The 25,829-nt window shown below is 37.2% G+C and overlaps 1 protein-coding gene across 5 annotated transcripts in view; it reads right to left on the bottom strand.

Moving 5' to 3' along the window:
• Positions 1 to 7,721: 7,721 nt before the first annotated feature.
• Positions 7,722 to 25,829, bottom strand: part of LOC109098330 (chromodomain-helicase-DNA-binding protein 5-like) — a 33,057-nt gene continuing 14,949 nt past the window's right edge. For 2 of the 5 annotated variants that reach the window (XM_042734013.1, XM_042734016.1), the window contains exons 8-40: positions 25,583 to 25,749; positions 25,245 to 25,463; positions 24,525 to 24,731; positions 24,201 to 24,412; positions 23,958 to 24,089; positions 23,183 to 23,291; positions 22,867 to 23,058; positions 22,586 to 22,786; positions 22,325 to 22,462; positions 21,749 to 21,870; positions 21,435 to 21,608; positions 21,171 to 21,312; positions 19,982 to 20,113; positions 19,279 to 19,396; positions 19,054 to 19,178; positions 17,934 to 18,180; positions 17,683 to 17,855; positions 15,999 to 16,173; positions 15,822 to 15,908; positions 15,520 to 15,608; positions 15,295 to 15,428; positions 13,291 to 13,435; positions 12,879 to 13,038; positions 12,279 to 12,358; positions 11,994 to 12,192; positions 11,826 to 11,912; positions 11,041 to 11,202; positions 10,768 to 10,876; positions 10,479 to 10,611; positions 10,176 to 10,371; positions 9,332 to 9,495; positions 9,094 to 9,220; positions 7,722 to 8,698 (exon numbers count right to left, since the gene is read on the bottom strand). In XM_042734013.1, coding sequence (XP_042589947.1) covers positions 8,571 to 8,698; positions 9,094 to 9,220; positions 9,332 to 9,495; positions 10,176 to 10,371; positions 10,479 to 10,611; positions 10,768 to 10,876; positions 11,041 to 11,202; positions 11,826 to 11,912; positions 11,994 to 12,192; positions 12,279 to 12,358; positions 12,879 to 13,038; positions 13,291 to 13,435; positions 15,295 to 15,428; positions 15,520 to 15,608; positions 15,822 to 15,908; positions 15,999 to 16,173; positions 17,683 to 17,855; positions 17,934 to 18,180; positions 19,054 to 19,178; positions 19,279 to 19,396; positions 19,982 to 20,113; positions 21,171 to 21,312; positions 21,435 to 21,608; positions 21,749 to 21,870; positions 22,325 to 22,462; positions 22,586 to 22,786; positions 22,867 to 23,058; positions 23,183 to 23,291; positions 23,958 to 24,089; positions 24,201 to 24,412; positions 24,525 to 24,731; positions 25,245 to 25,463; positions 25,583 to 25,749 — 4,985 coding nt within the window. In that variant the 3' untranslated portion in view covers positions 7,722 to 8,570. Of the gene's footprint in view, positions 8,699 to 9,093; positions 9,221 to 9,331; positions 9,496 to 10,175; positions 10,372 to 10,478; positions 10,612 to 10,767; positions 10,877 to 11,040; positions 11,203 to 11,825; positions 11,913 to 11,993; positions 12,193 to 12,278; positions 12,359 to 12,878; positions 13,039 to 13,290; positions 13,436 to 15,294; positions 15,429 to 15,519; positions 15,609 to 15,821; positions 15,909 to 15,998; positions 16,174 to 17,682; positions 17,859 to 17,933; positions 18,181 to 19,053; positions 19,179 to 19,278; positions 19,397 to 19,981; positions 20,114 to 21,170; positions 21,313 to 21,434; positions 21,609 to 21,748; positions 21,871 to 22,324; positions 22,463 to 22,585; positions 22,787 to 22,866; positions 23,059 to 23,182; positions 23,292 to 23,957; positions 24,090 to 24,200; positions 24,413 to 24,524; positions 24,732 to 25,244; positions 25,464 to 25,582; positions 25,750 to 25,829 lie in introns of all 5 variants that reach the window. The other 3 variants (XM_042734012.1, XM_042734014.1, XM_042734015.1) reach the window with 3 other exon arrangements.

The following is a 25,829-nucleotide window of genomic DNA, read 5'->3' as shown; positions in this document are numbered from 1 at the left end:
ATTATGCCTTTGAAAAACATTTTAAAACAATACATTAATAAATAATGTATTAATAATAAAACAATTATTATTTTGAAAAACATTTGTATTGTTCTGTAAATATTTGAGAATTAACTGTAAAAACAAAAACAGTAAACCTTACTGAAGATTATTATTATTTACTTATTATTATTATTATTAAAACACTATGGTTCTTAAAACATTAAAAACTATTTTTGTGTAGAAGGCATGTAACATTTCAGTACCTAATTTTCTTAGGTAAACTGTTGCATTCATTTAAGTAGAACAAACACGAATTGTATACAAATAGATTTAGGAAACATTTACACAGAAATGTAAATATTTATAGGACCCATTAAGAAAATACACTGAGTGCAAAGTAAAATAGTCATAGCTCCTACAATGGACTTAAAAATGTTTTCTTTTCTATTTTGTTTTATGAATTTAATGTCAAATTTATTCATGATAAGCTAAATTCAAATACTGTCTACATCATGCATAATACAATCTGGTAGCCTAGGTCTATGGTAAATATAATTTAATAATGCAATCATTTCTATAATAATTAATTATTAAAAAAATTTAAATTCTGTAATTATTTACTCCCCTTAAAGTTGTTCCAAACCTTTCTACATATGTTCACCAAGGTCAAGACAATAAACTATTTAAAATCACACCTCTGAAATATATCAGTTGTGTGTGTGTGTGTGTGTGTGTGTGTGTGTGTGTGTGTGTGTGTGTGTGTGTGTTTTGTATTTTTTAATATGTATCATTACTAGGGATGTAATGATTCACTCAACTCACGATTCAATTCAATTCACGATTTTGATCACACTACTCTATTAAATTCAAACATAACAATTTTTTTTTTTATTAAAAAATGAGATTGAAGACATTATACAGTAAATGAAAATGTGTCATTTATTAGATTATTGCTGCACGTTTCTTTGTGAAATTTAAATATAACAAAACTAAATTAATCTGTGGCCCAGCTAGGTATCCAAATACCAGCACAAGCCAGCTGCCAGTCTATGGCTCATTCCAGTGACCAACAACCAGCACAAGCCAAGTACCAGTATGTGCCTCAGCCCAGTGGCCCAAAACCAGGACAGACCTGATATCAGCTACCAATCAGCACAAGCTTGCTACCAGTCTGTGCCCCAGTCTAGTGGACTACCAGGACAGGCTCGTTACTAAGCTCCATCACAACCTGGCAGTCTACAGTCAGCACAAGCTGGCTACCAGTCTGTGCCCTAGCCTGCAGTTAGAACAAACCAGCTACCAATCTGCAGGTGCTTCGCAAACGGAAGGTTGCATCCTACGAAGGCTGCGTATATCGACTGCCACGTCATCAAACGTCACTGAAGGCCATCTCAATCGGAAGGATCCTTGGGTGGCAGCCTTCGTTTCGCGTTCTTCATTCCGCTGAATTTGAAGGATGATTGGGACGTATCCTCCGCGACCTTCAGTCACCCACAATCCTTTGTACCCATTCCATTTCATGAAAATAAACTGACGAAAAACGAATCAGTACTGAGCATTTCTGAATTTATTATGAAATGTAAGGCAAAAATATTTTCGGACATGAAAGGATAGATGTTATCTTTTGTTTTATTGTAAATTACTTACTAAACACTAAACTGCCAATAATTTAAGCCATGGGGAGAGTAGACGACTGTGATTCATTGTATTGCTTTAATAGAAAGCAAAATAATATAAAGATTTGTAAAAGTATTATTTCAAAACTAAGTTTTATAAGTGTTTTTGTGCCGTGACGGTGAGGGCGGGAACATATGTGACATAGCCACAGTGTCTCATTCTAGCGTTTAATGCCAAGAAGGACTCTAGCCTACAAGACTCTGAAGGACTGAACTAGGAAGGATGCAGCCTTGGTAGGATGCAGCCTTCCATTTGAGAAGCACCCTGTGTCTCAGCCTAGTGCCCTGCAGTCAGCACAAGCACTTTACCAGTCTGTGCCGCAGCCCAGTGGTCAAAAACCAGGACAGATCTGATATCTCCCTGCCCAGTGGCCTGCGGTCACCACAAGCCAGCTACCAGTCTGTGCCCCAACCCAGTGGCCAGTCTGTTTCTCTTCGGTGTGGATTCCAGCTCTTTTCTATGCCAAAGCAGTCAAGTTATGAGTCTCTTTACAGTTTTGGTTCCCAACCCCAAGAGCAACTCAGTAATGTACAACTAGCTTCGAGCTATGAGTCTGTGTCGCCGTCTGTGTTTGCTCTGGGTGTTTTTGTTTTCGTTGTTTTATTTTTTTAATAAATCACTTAAACAGACTTGTGGTTTTGTTGTTTGGTGGGTTCTTTTTCTGCTATTCAAGTCCTCAAAGGGTTTAAATGTGGTTTACTCATGTAGGATTTAATGATGTTAGGTGTATGATCTCTTCTAGGAAAAGTAAGGGAAGACTTTTTTTTCTAATATTAATGGAAGTTCAATATCTCTGAGCTGTGGAAGTTCTAGACTGGTGCAGTTATTTACCTCATCTTAGATTTTCATCTTTGTGTGGCGTTCCGTTAGATGTGGTTATGTAATCAGTCTAAAGTGTCTTTTAAAAGCTCTTATTTTGTATTGATTACAACTGCTTGGGTCAAGGAGTGATTACAGGATGGTTATGCAAAATGGCAAACTAGTTTGTGTCCTGTACATAGGTTGATTATACATTGACTAGTAAGTGTTTCTATAGTTGGTTGTCATAGTGTGCATATAAATCCAGAAAGTCCTCAACTTGTACTGCTTTTTCCATCATGTTTTTATGTAGTCAAACAACTAAGACAAACTGAAGTTTTAATAGCATTTGTTAAACAAATGGAATGAGTCCCTGAACGAAGAGGGGGTTCATTATCGAAAGTTACACTGAGTATCTTGTGTAGCCACCAGCTGCTACTACTGTGCATCTCATCCTCGCTGTAAGATATCACCTCACTTTTCAACCAAGGTTCTCAAATATATCTGGGGGGACACATGGTTTGACACTGCAAGGATGATCAACTGTTCTTCCTGTCTCCTTGTAGAACTGTCTTAGGCCTCTTACAGTGTGTTAAGGACATTGCAGTTTATTGCTGTGTATGTGGCATTTGTGGTCGTCATGTCTCCCTGCAGCAGGACTATGGAACGTTCAAGCAGATGATCAGGGACATCTTTCTTCTGGTGTTTTTTTCAGAATCAGTAGAAAGGTCTCTTTACTGTCCTAAGTTATTACAGCTGTGACCTTAATTGTCTGTTTCTTGGCAAACAGTTATTAACAATCGTGGAAAAACAATATTTCCAGTATGAAGAAAAACAAACACTCCCTCCAAAATATTTAAGTAAGGAAATGACAGCCATTGTACTAAACTGAGTTTATCTGAAATACATACCAATAACCTGCAGGGGGAATCAGCGATCCACCATCAAATGAACAGAGCCAGCCAGCAAGAAGATGCAATATAAAAATAATAATATAAATGTACATATAACAAATTATGGCGTCTCTAAAGTGATTTTCACTTTAATTTCTGCTATCAAATGAAATGAGCATAAAATAAGGTTGTTGTTTTTTTTTCACTCATTAAATGCCAAAATCTGGCACTACATCGTATCTCTAAATGCAGTTGTGCAGGGCCCTCCTCTAGACCCACACACAATACAAAAACAAAATTCCTCTACTTTCAGTCTCTGTAAAATAGGAGTACTGTTTACAAAACTTCATTGTTTCTTTATTTTATTTAAAATTTTCATTGTTTTGCAGATATTGCATTGCATTCTTAGTGATGGGAAACCAAGGCTTTCTGAAGCGTTTGAGACTTTCATGAAATTGTGCCGAAAAACGGTTCATTACGCAAAGCTTTCATTACAATGCACATTAGAGACATTTGGTAGTCGGACTTATTTTCTCCACCATATCTGACAAATCTTTGTGGAGCAGAGGATGGACCAGCCGAACCCATTACCAGTCTGTGACCCAGCCTAGTGGACAGGCTCGTTATAAACCTCCATCACAACCCAGCAGCCTACAGTCAGCACAAGCCAGCTACCAGTCTGTGTCTCAGCCTAGTGGACAACCAGAACAATCTCGTTACTAGGCTCCATCACAATCTGGCGGCCTACAGTCAGCACAAGCCTGCTACCAGTCAGCTAAAGCTCATTACCAATCTGTGTTCCAGTCCAGTAGCCTGCATTAAGCACAAGCTCACTACCAGTCTGAGTACCAGCCCAGCACTGAACGACCAGGACAGGCTCATTACCAGACTGTTCAACCGAGTGGCCTGCAGTCAGCACAAGGCAGCTACCAGTCAGCAAAAGCCCGTTATCAGTCTGTGTCCCAGCCAAGTGGCTTGCAATCCACACAAGCCAGCTACCAGTCAGTGAACTCCAGGTTTCAGGCACCAATTTATGAGCCTACATCTCACACTGGGTTTCAGCTCTCTTTGCCAGAAGTGTCAAGTTTCCAGTCTCTCTCCAGTCTTGATTCCCAGCCCCTGGAGCAAGCTAGTAATGTGTTTATTCCTTCTGGCTATGAGACTTTGTTGCTCTTCAACATGACTTTCAGGATCCAAAACCACTGCTTTCCCAACCTACTCAAAGCAAGAGTTTGTCTTAAGGTGTAAGGCGTTTGCAACAAGTGAATTCAGAGCTGCATAACTGATGTCTTTCATGGTTTAATGGTTTGTGTGTTTTTTCTTTTAAAGAAAACACTAAATGTGATTTTGGTCTTCACTGGCTTTATCAATTTAAATGTGCAGAGAACTCGATTGTGGTCTACAAACTTTATTTAGAGACTAAAGTTTTCTCTGTAATTTCCACTATCAAATAAATCACCATAAACATCTGTTATTTGCATTAAGACAATGACAGTCTGACACTACAGTACCCCCTTTTCTAAGACCTGTCAGACCCACACACACACACAATGCAAAAACGTGACTTAAGTTTTCGTTAATTAGTTCCCCACAGGATTTTACATTTAAATTAGAAGCAAACACTGGCAAAATTTTTGGAGAGGATTTATTAAAACATTAAACAAATACACTGAGTACAAAGTGAAATGATGGTAGTTCACTTATCTGTTTTTGATATTCTTATCTCCGCAGAATAACAATACTGTTTAGTGTTTTTTTTTCTTTTCTTTTTTTTTTCCACAGCTGTTTAGAGACCCAGACAAAGATCCCTCTAGTCAAAAGTAATCTAAAGACATCTCACATGTTATTCATTCTTTGCAACAAAGGTGTCTTGACCAGGGTCTTTTGGTAGCTTTTGAAGCCTAGTGTACTTGACTAAAAAGACTTCTAATATTAGACTGAAGCTTTTTAATTACTTCATACATTCATTTTGGCTTCAGTTTGATTGCATTTAAATGGAGCTTAATGTCAATATCAATACTGTGATAAAAAGTACGAATGAAATGGTGTAAACTCATCACACATGATTAAAACAAAACTCAATTTCACAACACATTTTATGCGGCCAACACTCTCTTTATAACCTTGGATTTAAGGTCCCTTGACTCTTGAGGCTGTCTTTGTGTTTCACTGAAATCATTTGAGTTTTTTTCTAGCGCAAGTGTGCATGTGAACATTTAACTGCATTTTTTCCACATTCATAGTTTACACAAAAATTATCATCATCTTGAACCCCTTAAGTTAAAACTACTGCAAAAGAAGCTATGATCACGTTTACGGTCAGCCATGACACTTCAGTGTCATTTACATTGATGCTGAGATGCAGAAAACAAACAAAATACTTTGTCTACATTAACATGACATACCACAGACTGAAACTGAGTATACAAGTTATTAAAAGAGGTTTCTACTGCGTTTGAAATGGCCCATCGGAGATGCCGTCTCTATGGTAACATCTGATCTCCATATAAAGTGCGCTGCTTAAAAACAGTTACACAAGGCATATTATTTCAAATTGAAACAAAAACAATTCATATCTATACCACTTATGGCACCAGATCAATCATGTAAATACTATCCATAAGCTTGGTTTAGTAAAACCAACGCACTTAGGGTCCAAGTTTTCAGCAATTCACAAAATGTCAAGCAAAATGCATTTGACAATAAAAGGATATGATATTAATAATACAAAATGGGGAGAATTAAGTTTACAAATGAAAAGGATCTGAATGTGAGGAATTCAAGAACATGGTCGAAACAATGCACAAATTCACTTTGTTCCAGAAACAAAAAAACAGAAATATTCCAGACATGCTGTTGATTGCATTAATATAATATAATAAAAGTACATAACAATAATAGAATAGAATTTATGTTTGATAAGTGTCCCTCACTTTGTAAAATCAAACAAAATGTCTTTACAAAAATGCATTGTACCAGAAATGTGAAACTTGTATTGTGTTGGAACACCTACATGACTTACTCAGCTAAATTTAAAGGGGTCATATGACGTTGATAAAAAGAACATTACGTTGTGTATTTGGTGTAATGCAATGTCTTTATGTGGTTTAAGGTAAAAAAAAAACATTATTTTCCACATACTGTACATTATTGTTGCTCCTCTATGCCCCGCCTTTCTGAAACAAGTCGATTTTTATACAAAGCTCATCGTTCTGAAAAGCGAGGTGTGCTCTGATTGGCCAGCTATCCAGTGCATTGTGATTGGCCAAATGCCTCAAGCGTGTGACAGAAATGTTACGCCCCTTATCATACGGTGATGCTGTGTCATGGCGCGACGAGACAAAATCAATAAAACCCATTACAAAAGAGGCATTTGTTGCATCCAGTGGGGATATAATAACTGATTATGACTTATGCTGTCTTTTTACGCATTGCGTATCGCGCTGTGTAAACATAAAACCATGTCTGCATTAACAACAAAAGAAACTACAAACAACAAACAACACATATAACTCATCAAAACTCGCGTTTGAATCGTCAGTGGCAAATTCTTTTAATATGAAAATGTACTTACAGGCAGTGAGTCAGAAGCACCATACTGTCCTTGCAAAGTTGGAACTGCCCCACTTTATAGAAACAGCCTTTGTGTTTAGACTGCATTGCAGGCTACTCTCCCAGGACCAGGAAACATTCCTCCGTAAAATGCGCTGCACACATCTGAATATTTGGTTTGAACTGTTCTGGAACAGTGTTGTAAATACGACTTAACTACTGATTTCTACAGTGACAATCAAAGTTACGACTTCTTTCTTTGCGTGAACATTTGGGCGGTGTAATGCAAATCTTCCCCCACAGGGACGTAGACATGTGGAGGCGTGTTTAAATTAGGCATTTTAGGAAGGCATGGTCGAGTCTTAACTTTTATAAAGAATATCTCTTTTGGGTTTGGGTTAGTCTTTGCAACTTTAGGGATCTTATCTATGCACGAACAGCTTGTAACACCCCAACGAGAAAGAAAAACTTGAAATCGCATCATATAACCCCTTTAAATGAAATCGAATTTATATAAAACAACTGAACATTCAAAATTGTGAGACTGCTGATGATGTTACCAAAATTTCCAGGCTTATGGAATTATGGGCAGAGTTTGCTCCATGTTAAAAGTCTGTTTAATTACCCCATATATTTCCATTGCAAATTAATTAATTTCAATTATTTTGTTTTGTTTTTTACAAACCAAGGGACATATCAAAATATTTTTGAAGTATTCAACAGCTTGCCAGATGATCTGAATAGTGTTCACGTTGCATTTAAAATGAAACATTCCATTAAAGTTGTGTTCAATTTTTTAAAGAATTTCAAACTATCATCTCTTAGTTCATGAAACATTTCATTTGCCATTGATTTAATACTGCTCTATCCTTTAAAGGTGCAATCTGTAATTTTTGTCAAGTGAGTATTATTTAGTAGGTCATGTGATCTAACACGAGGCAGCTCAGCTCCATGTGAATAAGCTTTTTCTTAGGATACTGATAATTTTACATTAAAAATGAAAAAATTACGGAGAGCACCTTTTAACCTTCATGGTCAATGCTCTTTTTCTCTTTAAAGAGGAATGTAAACTTAAAAAAACAATCCAGTACAATTCAAAAAGCAAACATTAGTGGTGACGTACTGTAAAATCATCTTAAGTTTTCCAGAGAAAATGACAGTCATTGCACTATTCTGTCTTTAGATGCACTACACAGCAATAACCTGCAGGGGCAGCAACAATACACAATCCATGATCAGAGCCAGGAGCAATGCACAAGGCTGTACTGTAGAGGTGGGACATCCGGTCCTTCAACTGGCCAGAAACTAGTTGCACCTCCAGATGGCTCAAAGTTAGCAGAGATGAAAATGTCCTTCACGGCCAAAAAAAAAACAAGCCATGATGTAAAAATAATAATTCTAATAAAAAAACTTAACAATGGAACAATGGTGCCCCCTTCATAAGCGTCCTTAGTCTCTCCTTAATTGATCAAGACATTCGTAGAAGTTGAAAAAGAATGAAAGAGAACTGAACTCTGCTGAATAAAACTTACAGGCGCGTACAAGTACAGATTCTGAAAGACAAAAGTGCAACTGATAAGGTTTGCTGTATAATATTCATAGTTTGGAGGAGTTCTCCACAGTTTTGTCCATAGGTATTGTACAGAAAGAGTACGGAATGGCTGCGTGCTAGTCCTCAATGCATATAACATCACTAGGTTTGCCTGATTTCAAATCAGGTGTAGCCACGTCTCGCAGAGCATCACTGGCCTTCTTCTCTAGGTGGCTGGTTGGGGCCGGAGGTCCGTTTGAGGACACTAAGAAGAAGAAAACAGAAGCATGATATTTATATATATTAAATCTATTTAATTACTTTCTCATTTAGCTAAATCTTATTCTCAGACTGCTTGCCTATACATAAAAATCCATAAAAATCTCAGTTAAAACATTTATAGGTTGAAGTAAGAGCACTTGCTAATAATTTTTCAAATGCACATACCGGAATAATATGCACATACTGCAATATATCGTGCTTTGGTGTGGACGTTGATACAGTTATCGCTACAGTTATCTTTATAGTTATTGTCTTGGTGAGAATAGGCCTTAAATGATGACAAATTGTTCATTTTTGGGTGAACTGTTCCTTTAACCAGACCACTAGGTTTTTGATTACTATGTGCTCTTCATTTCAAAGCTAATGTAGGCCACTAACCGCTGACATACGGCCCCAGGGGCATCTGGCTGTAGTTCACCATCGCAGTGCCTCCAGGTCCACGGAACCCTCCGGCATAACCGCTATTATACATCTGAGAACAGCCGAAAGAGCCCTGAGGGAAAGGCTGAGGGAAGATGAAACAGAACAGTCTTATATGAAGGTTCATCCACATGAGGCCCATCTATTATTCATCTTATATGGATTACACATATGGCAAAAGATGTGTCACGCTGACCTGCTGAGGTGGCGGCTCGTTGCCCCGGCTGGTGAGTCTGCTGAGGATGCCCCGCTCTGACATCTGGAGCCGGGCGGACACGGGAGGGACCCGCGAAAGCATGGAGGGCAACCGCGTCACATCAGCTTTCATATCGCTTAACAGCTCCTCCAGCTGATTCAACACTGAAACAACACCAGTGAACAACAAAAACAGTTTGTTTTGTTCTGAAAGAAATTAATATTCACTTTGCACTTAAATTATTGATTATAACTAAAAGTATTCAGCTAGGATCCATTAAATTGATTTAAAGTGACAGTAAAGACATTTATAATGTTTTATTTTTTCAAATAATCAAATTCTAAAAAAAATCCTAAAATCCTAAATCCTAAAAAAAAAAACTGATTTTAACTTTTCTTTTTTTGAAACACATTAATAATTTTACTTAGCATGGATGCATTAAATTGATTGAATAGGTAGTAAAGACATTTATAATGTTACAAAAGATCTCTATTTTAAATAAAGGATGCTCTTTTAAAAGTATCCTGGAAAAAATGCATCACATTAAGCAGCACAACATAATAATATTGATAATAAGAAATGTATTTTCAGCAGCAAATCAGCATATTAAAATGATGAAGGCTCATGTGACACTGAAGACTGAATAAAGGCTGCTAATAATTCAATAATTAAATACTTTTGATCAAATAAATCCAGCCTTGGTGAGCATAAGAGAATTAACAAATCGTTTGAACAGTAATGTACATTTAGTTTCTGTTCGGTTGATAAAGCTCATGTTATTAACAGCAAGCAACATGGGGCAGTTCCAAGCATCAGGGTGTTTATTATATTTTTAGAAAATGACCTTTGTGCAGCACAGCATTGGCTGGCTTGTTACCAGCAAGTGACTCTTTGGAGAGGTGCTGATGGGACTCAGCCAGGCACTCCACCTCTGCGAATCGTGTGTTGAGGGCCATGGCGTGGTGACTGGGATCCTGAGTCATATTCAGGTATGCCGCGCGCCGAAGCTGCTCCTCAATTACCAAAGCCTGTTCCAGGAGCTAAAATATGAATGAAGAATGTGTGAATATAAAAGATTATTTTGAATGAATTCAAATAAAACTTGTACACAGTTCAATTTTCTCAGTACAAACACAGTAACTTGTACCTTAAAACGTCTGGCAAGAAATTTATTCTTCATTTCTAAGTAGTTCCCCTTGTGCATTTCAGTCTTGAAAGGCTCATTGAGGATGGCGTACCGTGGGTCGTTCTGAATGTCCTGCCAGCGGGCATAGCCATGTCTGAGAGCACCTGGTTAAGGATTTGCTTCATATACTGAAAATGCTTTACTCACAATTACAATGAAGAACACAACCTGAAGAAAAAAAAAATCTTTGAAATTATTGAAGGAATAATAAGACAGCTCAAATGAGCAATGGAAGGAGCGGTGAGGATACGTTACTATGCCAGCTAGCAGCCAGTAGTCATGACGACGGTGCCAGATGTCGTACATTTTGCCAGATGACACAGCTGCGCGTTCCTCATTCTGCCATAGCGTGTGTAATTCTGAACACACATAAACACTCATGCTCATCCATGCATTCTTTATCTCTCCAATCATTCATCAGAATTTTTAATCTGCTGTCCTGGATACGATACGTGACCAATGTGTTGACGCCCGCTGAAGCGAGACAGCAAATCAGAACAACGTCAATAAGACTACAACTCACCTGTGAATCCTCCATCTGCGATGTTAAACATGAAACGAGTCTTGACGCTGTTCTTGTCATCTCTGTGGCTCTCATCCACGTCGTCCCTCGTGTCTTTCTCTCCATTCAGTTGGTTCTCAGGGGGGTCTTCAGATTTTAAATCATCAGGAATGGCTGCAGAAACTACAGTTTGACAGAGCAGAGAGCTTGTTACTGTACTTTCCATGATGAGGGTACACATTGGTGATGGCTTTTTATTATTAAACTGACATAGAAATCTCATTCCAATTTTTACACAGATTTTAGCATTGACGTGTCAAGCTTTCATTTATGGGAACAATAAATGTATCAGTAAAACAACTTTATTTTGTATATTTATTTTTTAATAAAAATAATTTTTAATAATATTTTTTTATTTATCAAATTTATATTTATTTTCTAAATGTTGTCTATTTAATTTGGATGTCTGTTTAATTTTTAATGCTCGAAAAATACAAAAATCACAAAAAAATCATCTAAACTTAAACATTCTTTTATAACAGGGGTTCTGTGCATAAAATTTGCACAGAATATGAATAAAACAAAACATATAAAACAAACATCATTTTCTGAAGTTTGAGCACCTCCTTTTACTGACATTTACATTTGTTAAAAAAAAAAAAAAGGTTTAGGCCAAGTTTTGTACCCATTTAGTGGAAAATGTGTTTTTTAATGTGCCAATTTGAAGATAAAATGGATCTGGAATCTCGACCGCTCCTTTTATTCTGTTTCTGGAAGCATAATAAACAAATATCACAAATACTGACCTGGTTTTTGCTCCTTATCATCTATTTTTGATGGGCTGGGTTTATTTTCCCCTCTCTCCGGAGAAGTTTCTTTCTCTTTACCACAGTCTAAATAAACAAAATATTTTAATATTTTGTTTATTGAGAGAAATGTTTTATAGAATCATATGCATGGTTTAGAACCCTCACCTAAAGGTGTCTGATTGGCTGACTGCTCACTAGGTTTATTAGGTGGCTGTGCTTGATTGGACGATGGCTCTGAATGGACAAGAGGGGTGTCATTCTTCTCACTCTCTTCCATTCCTTTTCCTTCTGGACTTTCGCTTTTTGGTTCTTCTCCCTCATTGGTTTTCTCTGGTGCAGTGGAGGGTTCTGGCATAACTGGCTGCTGTAAGAAGATAGAGATTTTAATAAGGACAAGAGAAATAAAAAACTGAAAAAAAAAAAGATATTTCTGGATGACTTCAGTCTGACCTCAGGGTCCAGTGATTTGGTACTCTCTGGTTCTGTAATGTCCTTGTCTTCTTGAGAACCGGACACTGACTCTGTCTTTTCTGTAAAAACAAATGAGTTAGGTTGAAATACTAACTTTACAATTACATAATTATATTTCTTCTCCAATTTGTTTTTTTGAAATATAAACATGATGGCTGTCATAAAAACTTGACAAATTTATTCAATAAATATTAAAAACAGTAAAAATTATGGTGCATACTGTATATTTAGTAAAATGAGACGTTATGTGACATTCTATTGTTTACAAGCTTGTTTTTTATTGTTTGAACATTGTAAAACAAAATGACAGAATTTGAAATCTGAGACTTTGTTTCATATAAAAAGTAACAAAACACAAAGCTTACTGCGATTTATTGGATGGGAGCCACTGTTTTTTTTTTTTTTTTTTTTATCGCCCTACACCAACCCTGCACCTGAACCTACCCTTTACAGAAAACTTTGTGCATTTTTAGATAAAAAAAAATCACTACAATTTGGTATGTTTTCTAAGCCTTTTGAACTACAGGGCAGTGTCCTCATAAACCACCTTCACTTCAACCAGTGCACACTTTCACACACCTGAAGGAACCGGTGTGCTGGGTTGAGTCGGAACCGGACTGGCAGGAACAGGCGTACTGGGGTCCGACGAGACACTTTCAGTAAGTTTTTTCAGCTCCAATCCCACAGGAATCAAATCTGGTGTACTAAACTTCCCATTCACATGCTCAAACTCCTGAACCTATACACACATTCAAATTTCGGTAGAGTGTTTTGTGTCAAATATAATCAAATTCAAGCTGCTATTTTATTATTTTATATATATTATTTTATACAAAATAAGTTCAAATGCTCAATCAAGTACATAATGCAATAGAAAATTAAAGTACATAATTGTAATTAATCATAAATGAACAAATCAACTTCAAATTAGATATTTATATCCATCAAGTTAAAAACCAGTGCACATAAAATGCAGTATGTAGTTCATCACCTTCTTGCGGACCAGAGACATGACACCGATCCGGGTGAGAACATGTTGGCGGGATAGACCTTCCCTCGGGACTCCATCCGCAAATGTCTCTGCTCCATCTGCCCCTGGCTCACACAGGTGCCTCATGAACAGAGATACATAAGCCCTGAAAAACACACAAAGACCAATGAATGAAAATGAAAAAATAACAATAATAATAATTAAAAAAAGATATATATACTGTATATACAACCTAAATGTCTGAATGTCTGAATTTCTCAGTAAATTTATCACTTAAATACTTATTTTACCTGCTGCATATATATATATATATATATATATATATATATATATATATATATATATATATATATATATATATATACACATACTGTATATATACAGTGCCCTCAATAAGTATTGGAACAGTAAAGACAAAATTGTTCTGTTTGCTGTGGAGTCAAGAAATCTATAAATATGATTAAAAGATGAATATGAGACAAAACTACAGAATTTTATTATTGGGTGATTCAACACAAAGATGTTTTACCAGCTAAGAAGATCAGCACTTTTAGAGTTTCATCTCCCTATCTGATGTGAGCATAAGTATTGGAACAGTTGCCTCACAGGTCTTTCTAAGTGTTCACCTGTGTCCTGTTGCATTAATTCTTCAGATATTAAAATCAGGGAATGTGTCTTATCAGTTATATCCATAGCTTCTGCATTCTAAGTCTCGCATTCGATGATGACACACACAAACCAGGATGAAGATGAGGAAGCAGACTCTGAAAGAAAAGTAAGCAATTTGGATGCTAAAAGAAAAGAGGAAGTCAATTAGAACTATAGGAAAAACAAAGGGCATGGAGAAATCAAGAGTTTGAAAACTACCAGCGACATCAGCAACCAATGACAACCTGATCGGCTGAGAAAAACAACAGTAGATGATGACAGACAAATCATAAAAGCTGTGAAAATGAAACCTAAAATACATGTCTGTAAAATCACCAACAACCTCCAGAAAGCTGGGGTGATGCTCTGACAATCTACAGTCCGCAGGAGAATTTGACACAGAATTACAGAAGATACACAGCAAGATGCAAACCTCTGATCAGCACCAAAAATAGAAAGGCAAGATTCTTCACAAATGTGAGAAAGTAGAGTTTTGGAACGGAGTTGATGGACCGATGAGACAAAGATAAACCTTTATCTAAGTGATTGGAAAGCAAAATTGTGGAGAAAAAGGGAACTGCAAATGATCCTAAGCATACAACCTCATCTGTAAAGCTTGGTGGAGGTGGCGTCATGGCATGGGCATGGGCATGCATGGCTGTCTCTAGAACAGGACCTCTCCATTTTAATGATGACTTAATGTATGATGACAGTAGCAGAATGAATTTGGAAGGGTACAAAATCATCTTGGCTACCAAAATTCAAGAAAATGCCACCAAACTCATTAGAAAGCACTTCATATTGGATCAGGACAACGACCCAAAACACCCTGCCAGTTCAGTCAAGGACTTTATCTGGGCAAAGAAATGTAAAGTCTTAGATTGCCCAAATCAATCTCCAGATTTATATCCGATTGAACATTAATTTCACCAGCTGAAGAGGAGACTAAAGACAGAAACTCCCCAAAACAAGCAACAGTTGGAATTGGCTGCATTAAAGGCTGGAGAAAAGCATTTCACAGCATAAGACCAAGAGTCTGGTGATGTCTTTGGGTTGCAGACTCACTGCTCTGATTTGGATCTGCAACTAAATATTATCTTTTAATCTTTTACATCTGCCTTAAATTCAACTCTTCCAATACTTATGCTCACATCAAATGGTGGGATGAACTCTAAAAGTGTCGAAAGACCTAAAGATAAAATGTGACATCCTGTAATTTTGTCGCATATTCATCTTTTAATCATATTTGCAAATGTCTTGACTCCACAGCAGAGAAAGCAATTTTGTCTTTACTGTTCCAATACTTATGGAGGGCACTGTACACACACAAACTATAACAGAGAAACACACACATACCTGAACTCCTTCTCACTTTTCCCTCTCAGGTCACGGACCAGCCAGTGAGAGTTGAAGGCATCTTGTGGGGGCATACCCCAGCGCATAATCGCATTCAGGAAGGCTTTCCGCTGCCGGGCGTTAAATCCCAAAACCTGAAATCCCAAAGGTAAATAGCCAAAGCTTCACCTGAAGCAAACGAATTACGCACAAACTCTCTCTTTTCACAATATTAAGAAGATTTACCTCTATGTTTCCACTAACTCTAGCCAGCAACGGTGGCAATGGTTTGTCCCGATCGCTCTTCAACTGTCTGCGAGATTGTCTGCGTCCTCCTGGAGGTGCGTACCAAGAAGGATAAAAGTACGATTATTTGATGTTTTTGAAATAAGCCTCATCAAGGCTACTCTTATTTCATCAAAAATAATTGCGTGAAATAAATTGCTGTATATAAGTATATATTTCTTTCAGAGAATAAAAATCATACTGATCCCAAAGTATTAAACATTAGAGTGCATGTGTGTTTATACATGTGTAATGATGCCTACCTTCAGGACGTTCCTCAAAATCTTCATCCTCATCCTCGGACCCGACGGAGTACTCAGATTGATTATCTGAAAGATCATCTTGCCACTCTGAGAACAGGATTTGTATGGAATGCTTGTAAACTCATATGCACAGTTTTATACTGTGTTATAGCACAGTCAGCATCTGTGTTTGGGTACCTTGGTCCTCCTGAGAGGCGTCATTATAGTTGACCTGTTTGCGGATGCGTTTCCCTTTGCCCAGGTTCCGGGCCAAATCCTCCTGCTGCTGCTCGTAATGGTGCCTCAAGAGCTTCTCCCAGTAGTCTGGATCAACATTCTCTTCCTGCTTAATAATCTCCCTCTGGACCTCTTCCTGCAGGAACATACACACACAAATGCAGATCATATATCACAGGCCTGTTATTGACTTCAATTAATCTAATTATAGTTATTGTATACTAACAATAACACTAAACATTTGGGATTTGTATATGACATAATATAATTACTTTTTTGTAATTATTTAGTCACTTTATGAAGCTGGATGAAGCTTTTCCTTCATAATGAAGGTTTTTTTTCCTACACAGACAGTTCCATTACAAAAAGGACTGAAGTGGTGCAATGGTACAGTGAAGGTATCAGATGATTAACAGTACATTGATATTATACTGAATGATTACAATATGCATATACCATGGTACTCCAAGGTACTTCAAAGCATATGATGCTCTATACAAATTCACACAAATCCACAAAATGTGACCTTTCTGACTTACTGTCTGTCATTCTGCCATTGCTAAAATCTGATCCGTTTGTTCTGACAGCTGTGCATCTACATGGGTTGCTATAGTAAGGATGTTAGCACCGGCACAATCCCAGGAGGTTTTCTCATACTGAGAGTCGCTGTCAGTGTGAAATGAGGATGGAAAACTGGAAATTTTGCTTTTGCCCATGTCTATAATGACATCTCCCTTCAGGCGCATAAGAGAACAAGCGACATTTTACACATTCATGTCCAAAACCGCTGACACTCACTCAGCATCCACTAGTGAATGTCACAAAAAAAGAAAAAGAGTGAAAATGAGCACATTCGAACACAGCTCCAAATGTTGTGTCATACTTTGTATGATATTACATACCGCATACGATTTTTAAATGTTTTTGAAATTATAGATTATATTTATTTGATAAAATAGACAAAAATATAGTAAATGTTTTAAATATTATTACAATTTAACATTTTTTATATATTTTTAAATGTTGTTCATTCCTGTGATGGCAAAAAGTGTAATTTTCAGCATCATTACTCCAGTCTTCAGTGACACTTGATCCTTCAGAAATTATTCTTATATGCTGATTTCTTCTTATAATCAAAGTTGAAAACAGTTGTGCTGCTTAATGTGGTATATTTTTTTCCAGCATACTTTATGAACAGAAAGTTCAAATATAAATCTCCTACAACATTATAAATATATTTACTGGCATTTTTGATCAATTTAATGCATCCTTACATAGTATTAATGTCTTTCGAAAAAACTTTACAGACCCCAAACTTTTGAATAGTAGTGTATGCATCAGGTCAAATTTTAAAGAAAAAAATAAAATGGGTTAAACATTGCATCTGAAGCTTTTTGTCTTTTCAGACTACAATCTGAACAAAGCCATAGTGCTGCTGCCCCTAAACACATTACTAACTCCATTAACAAAACAACAGTCCAAGAAGCTTTTGTAAAAAAGCTGAAACTTGCACGGCTATGCCTTCTTGAGCATAGAAGAATGAAAGAAAAGCTAGTCTAAGGTATTCATTTTGAAAGGATTGACTAGCATTCATCTCTGATCCCTTGTTTAATAGAAAAAGGACAGTAAAGCATCTGTATCTCACCTCTCCATCCTCCTCTCTCACAACATACTGAGCCACCTTGAATGAGCTCAGGTACTCGTTCATGTTCTGGATCTCTGTGTCTTCGGTGGCATCCTGGCTACGGTCCAGCAGTTTGGAAATGGCGTTATCATCGTAGTGGATCACACTGCCCTCCTCTCCTTCTTTATTATCTCCTGCTGAAGAGATTTAGGACATGAACTACTGGAATCGACAAAGTGTCAAAATGTTTATCTTAAACCACTTCAGCTCACCCATCGTTCTGGCGGCTTCCACGTCATCTTTAAAAAGCTCCTCAGTGCCAAACTTGAGGATGTCGTCTAGTTCCTGTTTGGACATGGAGCCCGTCTTAGAGCCCAAGCCGGGACGCACCACCAGATGGGTTAACATCATCTTCCGCTTGGCTACCTGGGTAATACGCTCCTCTACGGATGCCCGAGTTACAAAGCGATAGATCATCACCTTTTTATTTTGCCCGATACGATGTGCCCTGCTAAATGCCTGCAAGGACAAAGAGAAAAAGACAGATGAAGAGAAAAAGTGAAAGATAAACACAGCATCGTAGTTTGTAATATAATGTCTATCTATAACACAATGTATCACACACACACACACACACACACACACACACGTATACACACACATATACATATATATATATATATATATATATATATATATATATATACTTCACTTTAAACAGCTTCATCATAGTGAAAAATAAATTTACTAAAATGGATTTGAAAAACATTTATTTCATGATAAGTATACTACAAGTACATTTACATATTTATGTACTTAATAAAAATACCCTGCAATTGCACTTTTGGTATATTAAACTTGTATAACTAAAGTCTGCAAAACTGGAACAACTCATTTTGTACTTCATGCACTTTAATTGTGCGGAAGTAGTGACGAGATCCAACTAAAGACACACTGAAGTATATTTGATTGTGCTAAAGTGGAACTATTGCAAGTATACCTCAGGTACACTTTAAATATATTGCATTTAAAGACCAATATTATTCAAAGATCATACAGTCCTCATCAATATAGTGACATTAAAACTCATTTAGACTTAATATTAAGAAATGTGCATTGTGCACAAGCAGTCCTATTATAAGTTTATTTATAATTTTTATATCAGTAAGTCTCGAATGATTTGTTAGTAAATATGTTAATAGATTTTAACTATACTTTGTACAAAATAAATGTATTTTAAATAAATTACTTTTTTTTTTTACTAGGGAAGTGTAGCTACTTTTTGCTAGTAGCTTATAGTCCAGCTAAATACTTTTTAAAAGAGTGCATTAACTACTTTAAATTATAAGTCGCCGTTCAAAGTAGCCTTCCCAGCACTGGTGTTTGCTTTACCTGAATATCATTGTGTGGGTTCCAGTCAGAGTCATATATGATCACTGTGTCTGCGGTTGCCAGATTGATACCCAATCCTCCAGCACGTGTAGACAGCAGAAAACAGAACTGCTGAGCCCCGGGTGCTGCACACAGGGTGACAGACAGTCAGTGTGAATGCCTCAGTATCCACTATCCCCCCAACACACACAGACATCACTGCAGCTTCACTGCTGGCATCCTCACCGTTAAATCGATCGATGGCCTCCTGTCGCAGCCCCCCTGTGATGCCCCCATCAATGCGCTCATATTTATACCCCTCAAACTCCAGGAAGTCCTCTAGCAGATCTAGCATCTTTGTCATCTGAGAGAGGGATCAACAGTGCAGGATAAGACAAAAACAGGAGGATAACAGAGATGTCCAACAAAGGGACAAATGGCAGCGTTAAGCAAAATGTTAAGCAAACTCAGCTTGCCAGCTCATACTTAATTCCATCTATGCAAAATACAACAAGAGGGAACAGAAACACAACCCTCCTCTTTAATAAAAGGACTTAAACATACAACACGCCATAACATTAATATGTATGTTTATTTTCAAGCACTTGGGAAATAAAAGGGTGGCAAAATGTCTCATCAAGACACCCTCCCTTTACCTGTGCCATTCATCAAATTAATGGATGCAGAGATTCCACAGGCAATTTAAAATGGGAGGGAAACGAGTCTAAGGACTAGACAATAAAGCCGAGATAAATATAGGCCCCGCCTTTTCATTTGCCAACTCCATTTAAAAGATGAATGAGCTCCGCTCTTATTTGCTATTCACAGTTTACCATCTAATTAATCTTCCACTGAAATAAAGGCAAGACCGCCACATATTTAAGGTTTTTTTTGTTATTCACAGAGTATTTTAAGCTCTAAAAGAGGGAATAAGTACCATACACTATACCTGAGAGAAGATGAGAACCCTGTGGCCTTCATCTTTCAGTTTTTTGAGCATCTTCTGAAGCAGGGTGAGTTTTCCTGAGGATTTCACCAGGAGGTTGCCATCATAAGAACCATTGGGTAAGACTGGAGCTTCCTGTATACATAAAAATGAAAACATACAAAAGACTTAATTAAATATTCAAGTTGTTTTATAGACTATATTATAGACCATTCAAAAGTTTGAGGTTTTATGATAATCATCAACGATGCTTTTATTTGATCAAAAATTATTATTATTTTTATATATATAATTTATTTCTGTGATGAATTTTCACCAGTCATTGCTCCAGTCTTCAGTGTCACACAGTCCATCGGAGAAATCATTCTTATACGCTTATCTGGTCCTCATTAATCATTTCTTTTTTATCAATGTGTAAAATAGCTGTGATGATTTATATTTTCGTGGAAACATTTTTCAGGATTCTTTGATGAATAGAAGGTTTAAATGAACAGAATTTATTTGAAAGAGAAATATTTTGTAACTGTCACTTTTCATCAGTATATTAAAAGTATTCAGTAAAAAAAAAATAAAAAAATAAGGATCCCAAACTTGTGATTGGTAGTTTGCTTCCAATTTTATGTTTTGTTAAAAGACACCATCTGCAGCAACCATTAAAACATCTCAGAAAACAAGAAGGGTGCTCGGCACCAAAACCCTAGCATGATATTGATCTCAGTGTCTATGATATTTTGGTTTCCTAGATATGGCTCAAGTCCCTCCAGTTTAAGTATGAGATTGTTTTATAATCCACCAAGTGAAGTCTATTAATGCAGGAAAGCATATCTCTTCAAACCACTTCATTTGGGGTAACATTCACATCTATAATTTTGAAAAACCCTTAACTTCAAGTATAAGCAACAGCTAAAGTGGTGCTTGCCTTAGCAAACATTATTAATAGTCAGCAGGCAATGTTTCTAAGAGTAAACAACTTCAAAATCACAGAACTGTTTGTCCTTGAACATGAGAATGTAAGATAAGGCCGGTATTATGCATCAAATTCACTGCAGACATAAGAAACAATACACTCTCTTACAAAACTCTTTAAATAGATCTTATAAAACAGAAAATCTATTGCCATTACATGTGCTAACAATAAACCACTGCAGTGATATAAACTGTGGGCCTCCATATGTTCCCCTCCCCTCCTCACCACTGCAGCCACTGGAAACAGGTAGGGATGATTGCAGCATTTCTTCAAATCCATCATGATGTTAAGAAGAGACACCTGGTTCCCTCCTCCCTTGGAATTCAATGCCTCAAAGTTACGTGTTAAAATGAACTTGTAGTATTTCCTGTGAGAGAGAAAAAACATGAAATTATCTTGCATGGGAAACCATGAAATATGATACTGAGTGATAATAAATTGATGTTTATTCAATAATTTAGCATTAGGAACAGAGAATTAAAGACTGACTTCTGCATTGGGCTGAGCTCTACTCGCACTATAAGCTCAGTTTTTGCTGGCATGTTTTTAAACACATCTGCCTTCAGTCTCCTGAGCATGTGTGGCCCCAGCAGGTCGTGTAGTTTCTTAATCTGGTCCTCTTTCGAGATGTCCGCAAACTCCTCCAGAAAGCCCTCCAGGTTACTGCACACAACAACATTTTCATTTGGATATAAGGGGAGATAGAATTCACTTCCATCAAATCATATGAAAAACATGTTCCAATCTAAGCGCCGCATCTACAGTATGAATCACCAGGTGAATCATGCAGTCTGCAATCTTACTTGAAGCGCTCCGGGGTGAGAAAGTTGAGCAGGTGAAAAAGCTCTTCGAGATTGTTCTGCAAAGGGGTTCCAGTCAGGAGCAGCTTATAGTAGATTTTGTAGCCATTCAGAATTCTGAAAAACTGAGCATTGATTTACTGATTATAATCCATTAAGTAACCATGTAATTTCTATTATATTAATAATAATATTACAGTTTAAAGTGGGGTCATAAGTCTAAGACAATAAAAAATCTGACTCAAAGTCTAACTGAAAATAATATACCTGAAATTATTTTTCCACTAAAATGTTATATTTTTTCTATTTTTTTTTCATATTTCCTTTAATTTCCCAAAATTATTAAAATCTCAAAATTGAGATTTATACATCATCTGAATAAATAAATAAAGCTTTCCATTGATGTATGGTTAAGATAGGACAATATTTGGCTGAGATTCAACTGGCTAAATATTATTATAATTATTATTAAATATTTAAATATTACAATTAAAATATATTATAATGTTTATTTTTATTTTACACGTCATAATTGTTATTTATATGATGATGTCATAAATCTTTCCTTGAATTCTGTACCTTTGACTGGTTATTCTTCAGTCGGTGGGCTTCATCCACAACCAGACAGGCCCAGGTAACGGAGCCAAGTACTGCCTGATCAATGGTGATCAGTTCATATGACGTCAGCAGGACATGAAACTTTATCGGTGCATCCCTGTGATGAGAAACTCGATCAGAAACAATGAACCTCTGAATGAAACCTTTCAAAAATTAGGATGCTTTGGGACACGGAATTAGGCATCAAAATGTCTATCAGGTTAGTCCACAGCACTCTCTCACCTTCATGCGGAAAACCTTGCGACCTGATTTGATGGTGCTGTCCTCGAAGGTAAATTCATTCTCACGTATGACAGCCCTGCTGTCTTTGTCCCCTATGTAAGTCACAATGTAGAAATCCGGAGCCCACATCTCAAACTCTCTCTCCCAGTTGATGATGGTGGAGAGTGGCGCACTGACCAGAAAAGGCCCTTTGGAGTGACCCTGAAATAAACAACTCGGTTACACTCTGTTCTCTTCTTCTCTCAAATGCATTTGAAAGAAAGTTCAGTTGGCGCCCAGACCTCTTTGTAGAGTGAGTACAGGAACACTATAGTCTGCACAGTCTTGCCAAGACCCATTTCATCAGCCAAGATTGTGTCGGTTCCTTGGGCCCAAGAGAATCGCAACCAGTTCAGGCCTTCCAGTTGGTATGGGTGCAAAGTTCCCCCTGTGTCATCAATGTACCATGGCTGCTGGTCAAACTTGATGGTAGGCTGTGACCAATGACACATAAATAGGAGAGAATAATAAATGAAAAATTAACTGAAAAAGTGTAAAATCATTAAGCAAAATAAATTCAGCCATATATTCATTAAACAAAATAGCAACTGCACTCACATCCACAACTGGAGTGTCTGGTGGAGGTTCTCTCCTCTTTCCTTCCTCTTTGAGGTTCTTTCCCTTTCTGAACAGCAGGGGGTGATGGCTTTCACCGAGCACCTGATTCCTGGTAAAATCAGAGTCAGTGAGTGTATGGCACTTTTCACACACTTTATGTGGCACAAATCTTTTTTTTCTTTCACAAATATTTTCTTTTCTTTTTTCTTATATATATATTCGTAATGTAATTTTAGGGGGAAATTTGTATATTGTATATAATTATAAATGGCAAAATTAGTTTAAAATAAAAGTTGTACATACACAATGTTATACATATTTATATTCGAAATATTAGAAAATGCTATGAAATACTACTTGGACACTTTCTAGAGCATGAATTAATATTGTACATTTATGATAAATAGGTTTATCATTAACTATTAACCAACATTTAGTCCTTAACTAGCTACTAAAGAGAAAGCTTAATCCCAGCTTACCCAAGTTTTTGTTTTATTTTATAAATGCTGTCTATTTAATTGGATGCTTGCTTATTGTGTTTTGCTAAAAATGGTAGCAGAAATTTCAGGCTTTATATCAAATTAATAAAGCTATAAAAAATAAAATATTAAGCTTGAATTTCTGAGGCTGATGATAAACATTTTACTGACCTTTTAAAACAATGCATTTATTAATGCTTCAGGCACTACAGTATTTAATACCATCTTCATGGAGAGCTCTGCATGTGTGTTTGTGCTCATTTAAAACAACTTGACATTTAAGTGACGTGGCTTACCTGTGGTCCCAGTAGGCTTGTTTAAAGCTGTCATAATCTGGGATGTCAAAGTCATCAGCCTCCCAGGTGCACTGATCATACGGCAAATCTCTCCACTTAATCATGTAGTGTACATCTCCATCCTTATCAAAATCAATTTACACAACACAGTCTTAAAGCATATAATTATATCATCATTTTCTGCATGAAAAATATGTTGTCTGAAGTATCGCAATTAGCACTAGTACTTGTGGTCCACCATACCTGTGGTTGATGATCCGGTGAATGATCATCCACTCCGGCTTGATGCCGTAACGGTAGTATCGTTCCTCCATAGCTGCATACTGAGGGTCTTTGCTCCTCCTCTTCTCGCTGTTAAGTTCCTCCTCCCCAGACCCATAGTCGTATGGTGGCGGTTCGTCCATGTCATTCTTCCGCTGGTAGTTACGGTACATTACTGCATGATATAGTTCCAACTGCATCAAGGGAAAGAAACAGAGATCTGAGATAAAGGAACAAGCCAAAAGAGCATGCATGATTTAATGATTTAATGAAGTTGGCTCTGTGGAGGGAATGTGGGAATCCCACCTGTAGTTCGCTGACCCAGGAGCAGTGCCAGTAGGACAGCCCAGCCCATTTGACAAACAGCTGCCTCTCTGGACGACCCTTCAGGGGCATTTTGGCCAAACCATCCACCTTCTCTCCATCTCGCCCAAGGGGAACCTCAGGTGGTAGAGGAGGATCGCTCCACGCCCAGTGCAGAATCTTCTGGACTTTGCCTTTAAGCGGTGGACACTAGAGAAAATATGGATGTACAATGTTCAAAACAATACATGCTGTTATTTGGGCTTTAATAGTTTGATATCAGCCAGGTTTAAAATACTTTTTCATAAAACTGCATTAAATTGATTTAAATTCATCAAAGAAAATTTCTATTCATCAAAGAATCCATATAAAATGTATCATAGTTCCCATAAAAACATTAAGCAGCATAACTGTTTTCAACTTTGATAATAATAAGAAATGTTTCTTGAGCACCAAATGATTTCTGAAGGGTCATGTGACACTGAAGACTAGAGCTGCGGAATGTTCAGCTTTGCCATCAATGGAAGAAATTACATTTTAAAATATGTTAAAACTGAACTTTTCAATTCTAATAATATTTCACAATATAACTGTATTTTTGGTTAAATAATAAAGCCTTAATGAGCATTAAAACGTCTTTTAAAAGTTTCGTATTATTTTCAGCTATTTTAAAAACTCTTCCGAATGATTTTAACTGAACCGACCCATGCAGACGTTTCTCACCATGCATCGTGGACACAGCCATTCTCCATTGGGAATTTCAGGAAGTGGTGGGTTGAGACAGTGGATGTGGTAGGAGGAAGGGCAGGTGTCACAGCACAGCAGCTCTCCTCCGTCCTTGCACACCCTGCAGAACTCCATGTGGTCATCTTCCTCCTCACCAACAACCTCCTCTTCCTCCTCCTCATCATCTTTGGCCTCCCACTGAATGCCTTCTTTTTCCTGGAGACGAGGCAGTAAACTGTCAGTCTGAATAGCACATGTTCTGTGGTCTTGAATATACTAGAATGTATTTCTTTGCAAGTATATGCTTGTGGTGAAGCAAGGAGGGATTTCCTCACGCAGTGGGGGCAGCTCCATTTGCCCTCAGGGGCTTTCTCCAGTTCTGGATCCAGACACACCAGGTGATATGCTCTGGGACAGGTGTCACATAGAATGATCTCTCCTCCCTGCTGACAAACCTCACAGTAATCTTGATGGTCTGTCTCGTAGCCGTCTCCATCCTCTCCTATATTGACAACAGAGTTTAAAGAGAAACCCAAATGGATTACTGAACTGAAGTACTGTGCAATTTCAATACAAAACACT

This window comes from Cyprinus carpio, chromosome B11, assembly GCF_018340385.1.
Source record: "Cyprinus carpio isolate SPL01 chromosome B11, ASM1834038v1, whole genome shotgun sequence".
NCBI classification, from domain to species: Eukaryota; Metazoa; Chordata; class Actinopteri; order Cypriniformes; family Cyprinidae; genus Cyprinus; species Cyprinus carpio.
Note: the sequence above shows the minus strand (reverse complement) of the source record. Positions and strands in the feature narration are given on the sequence as shown.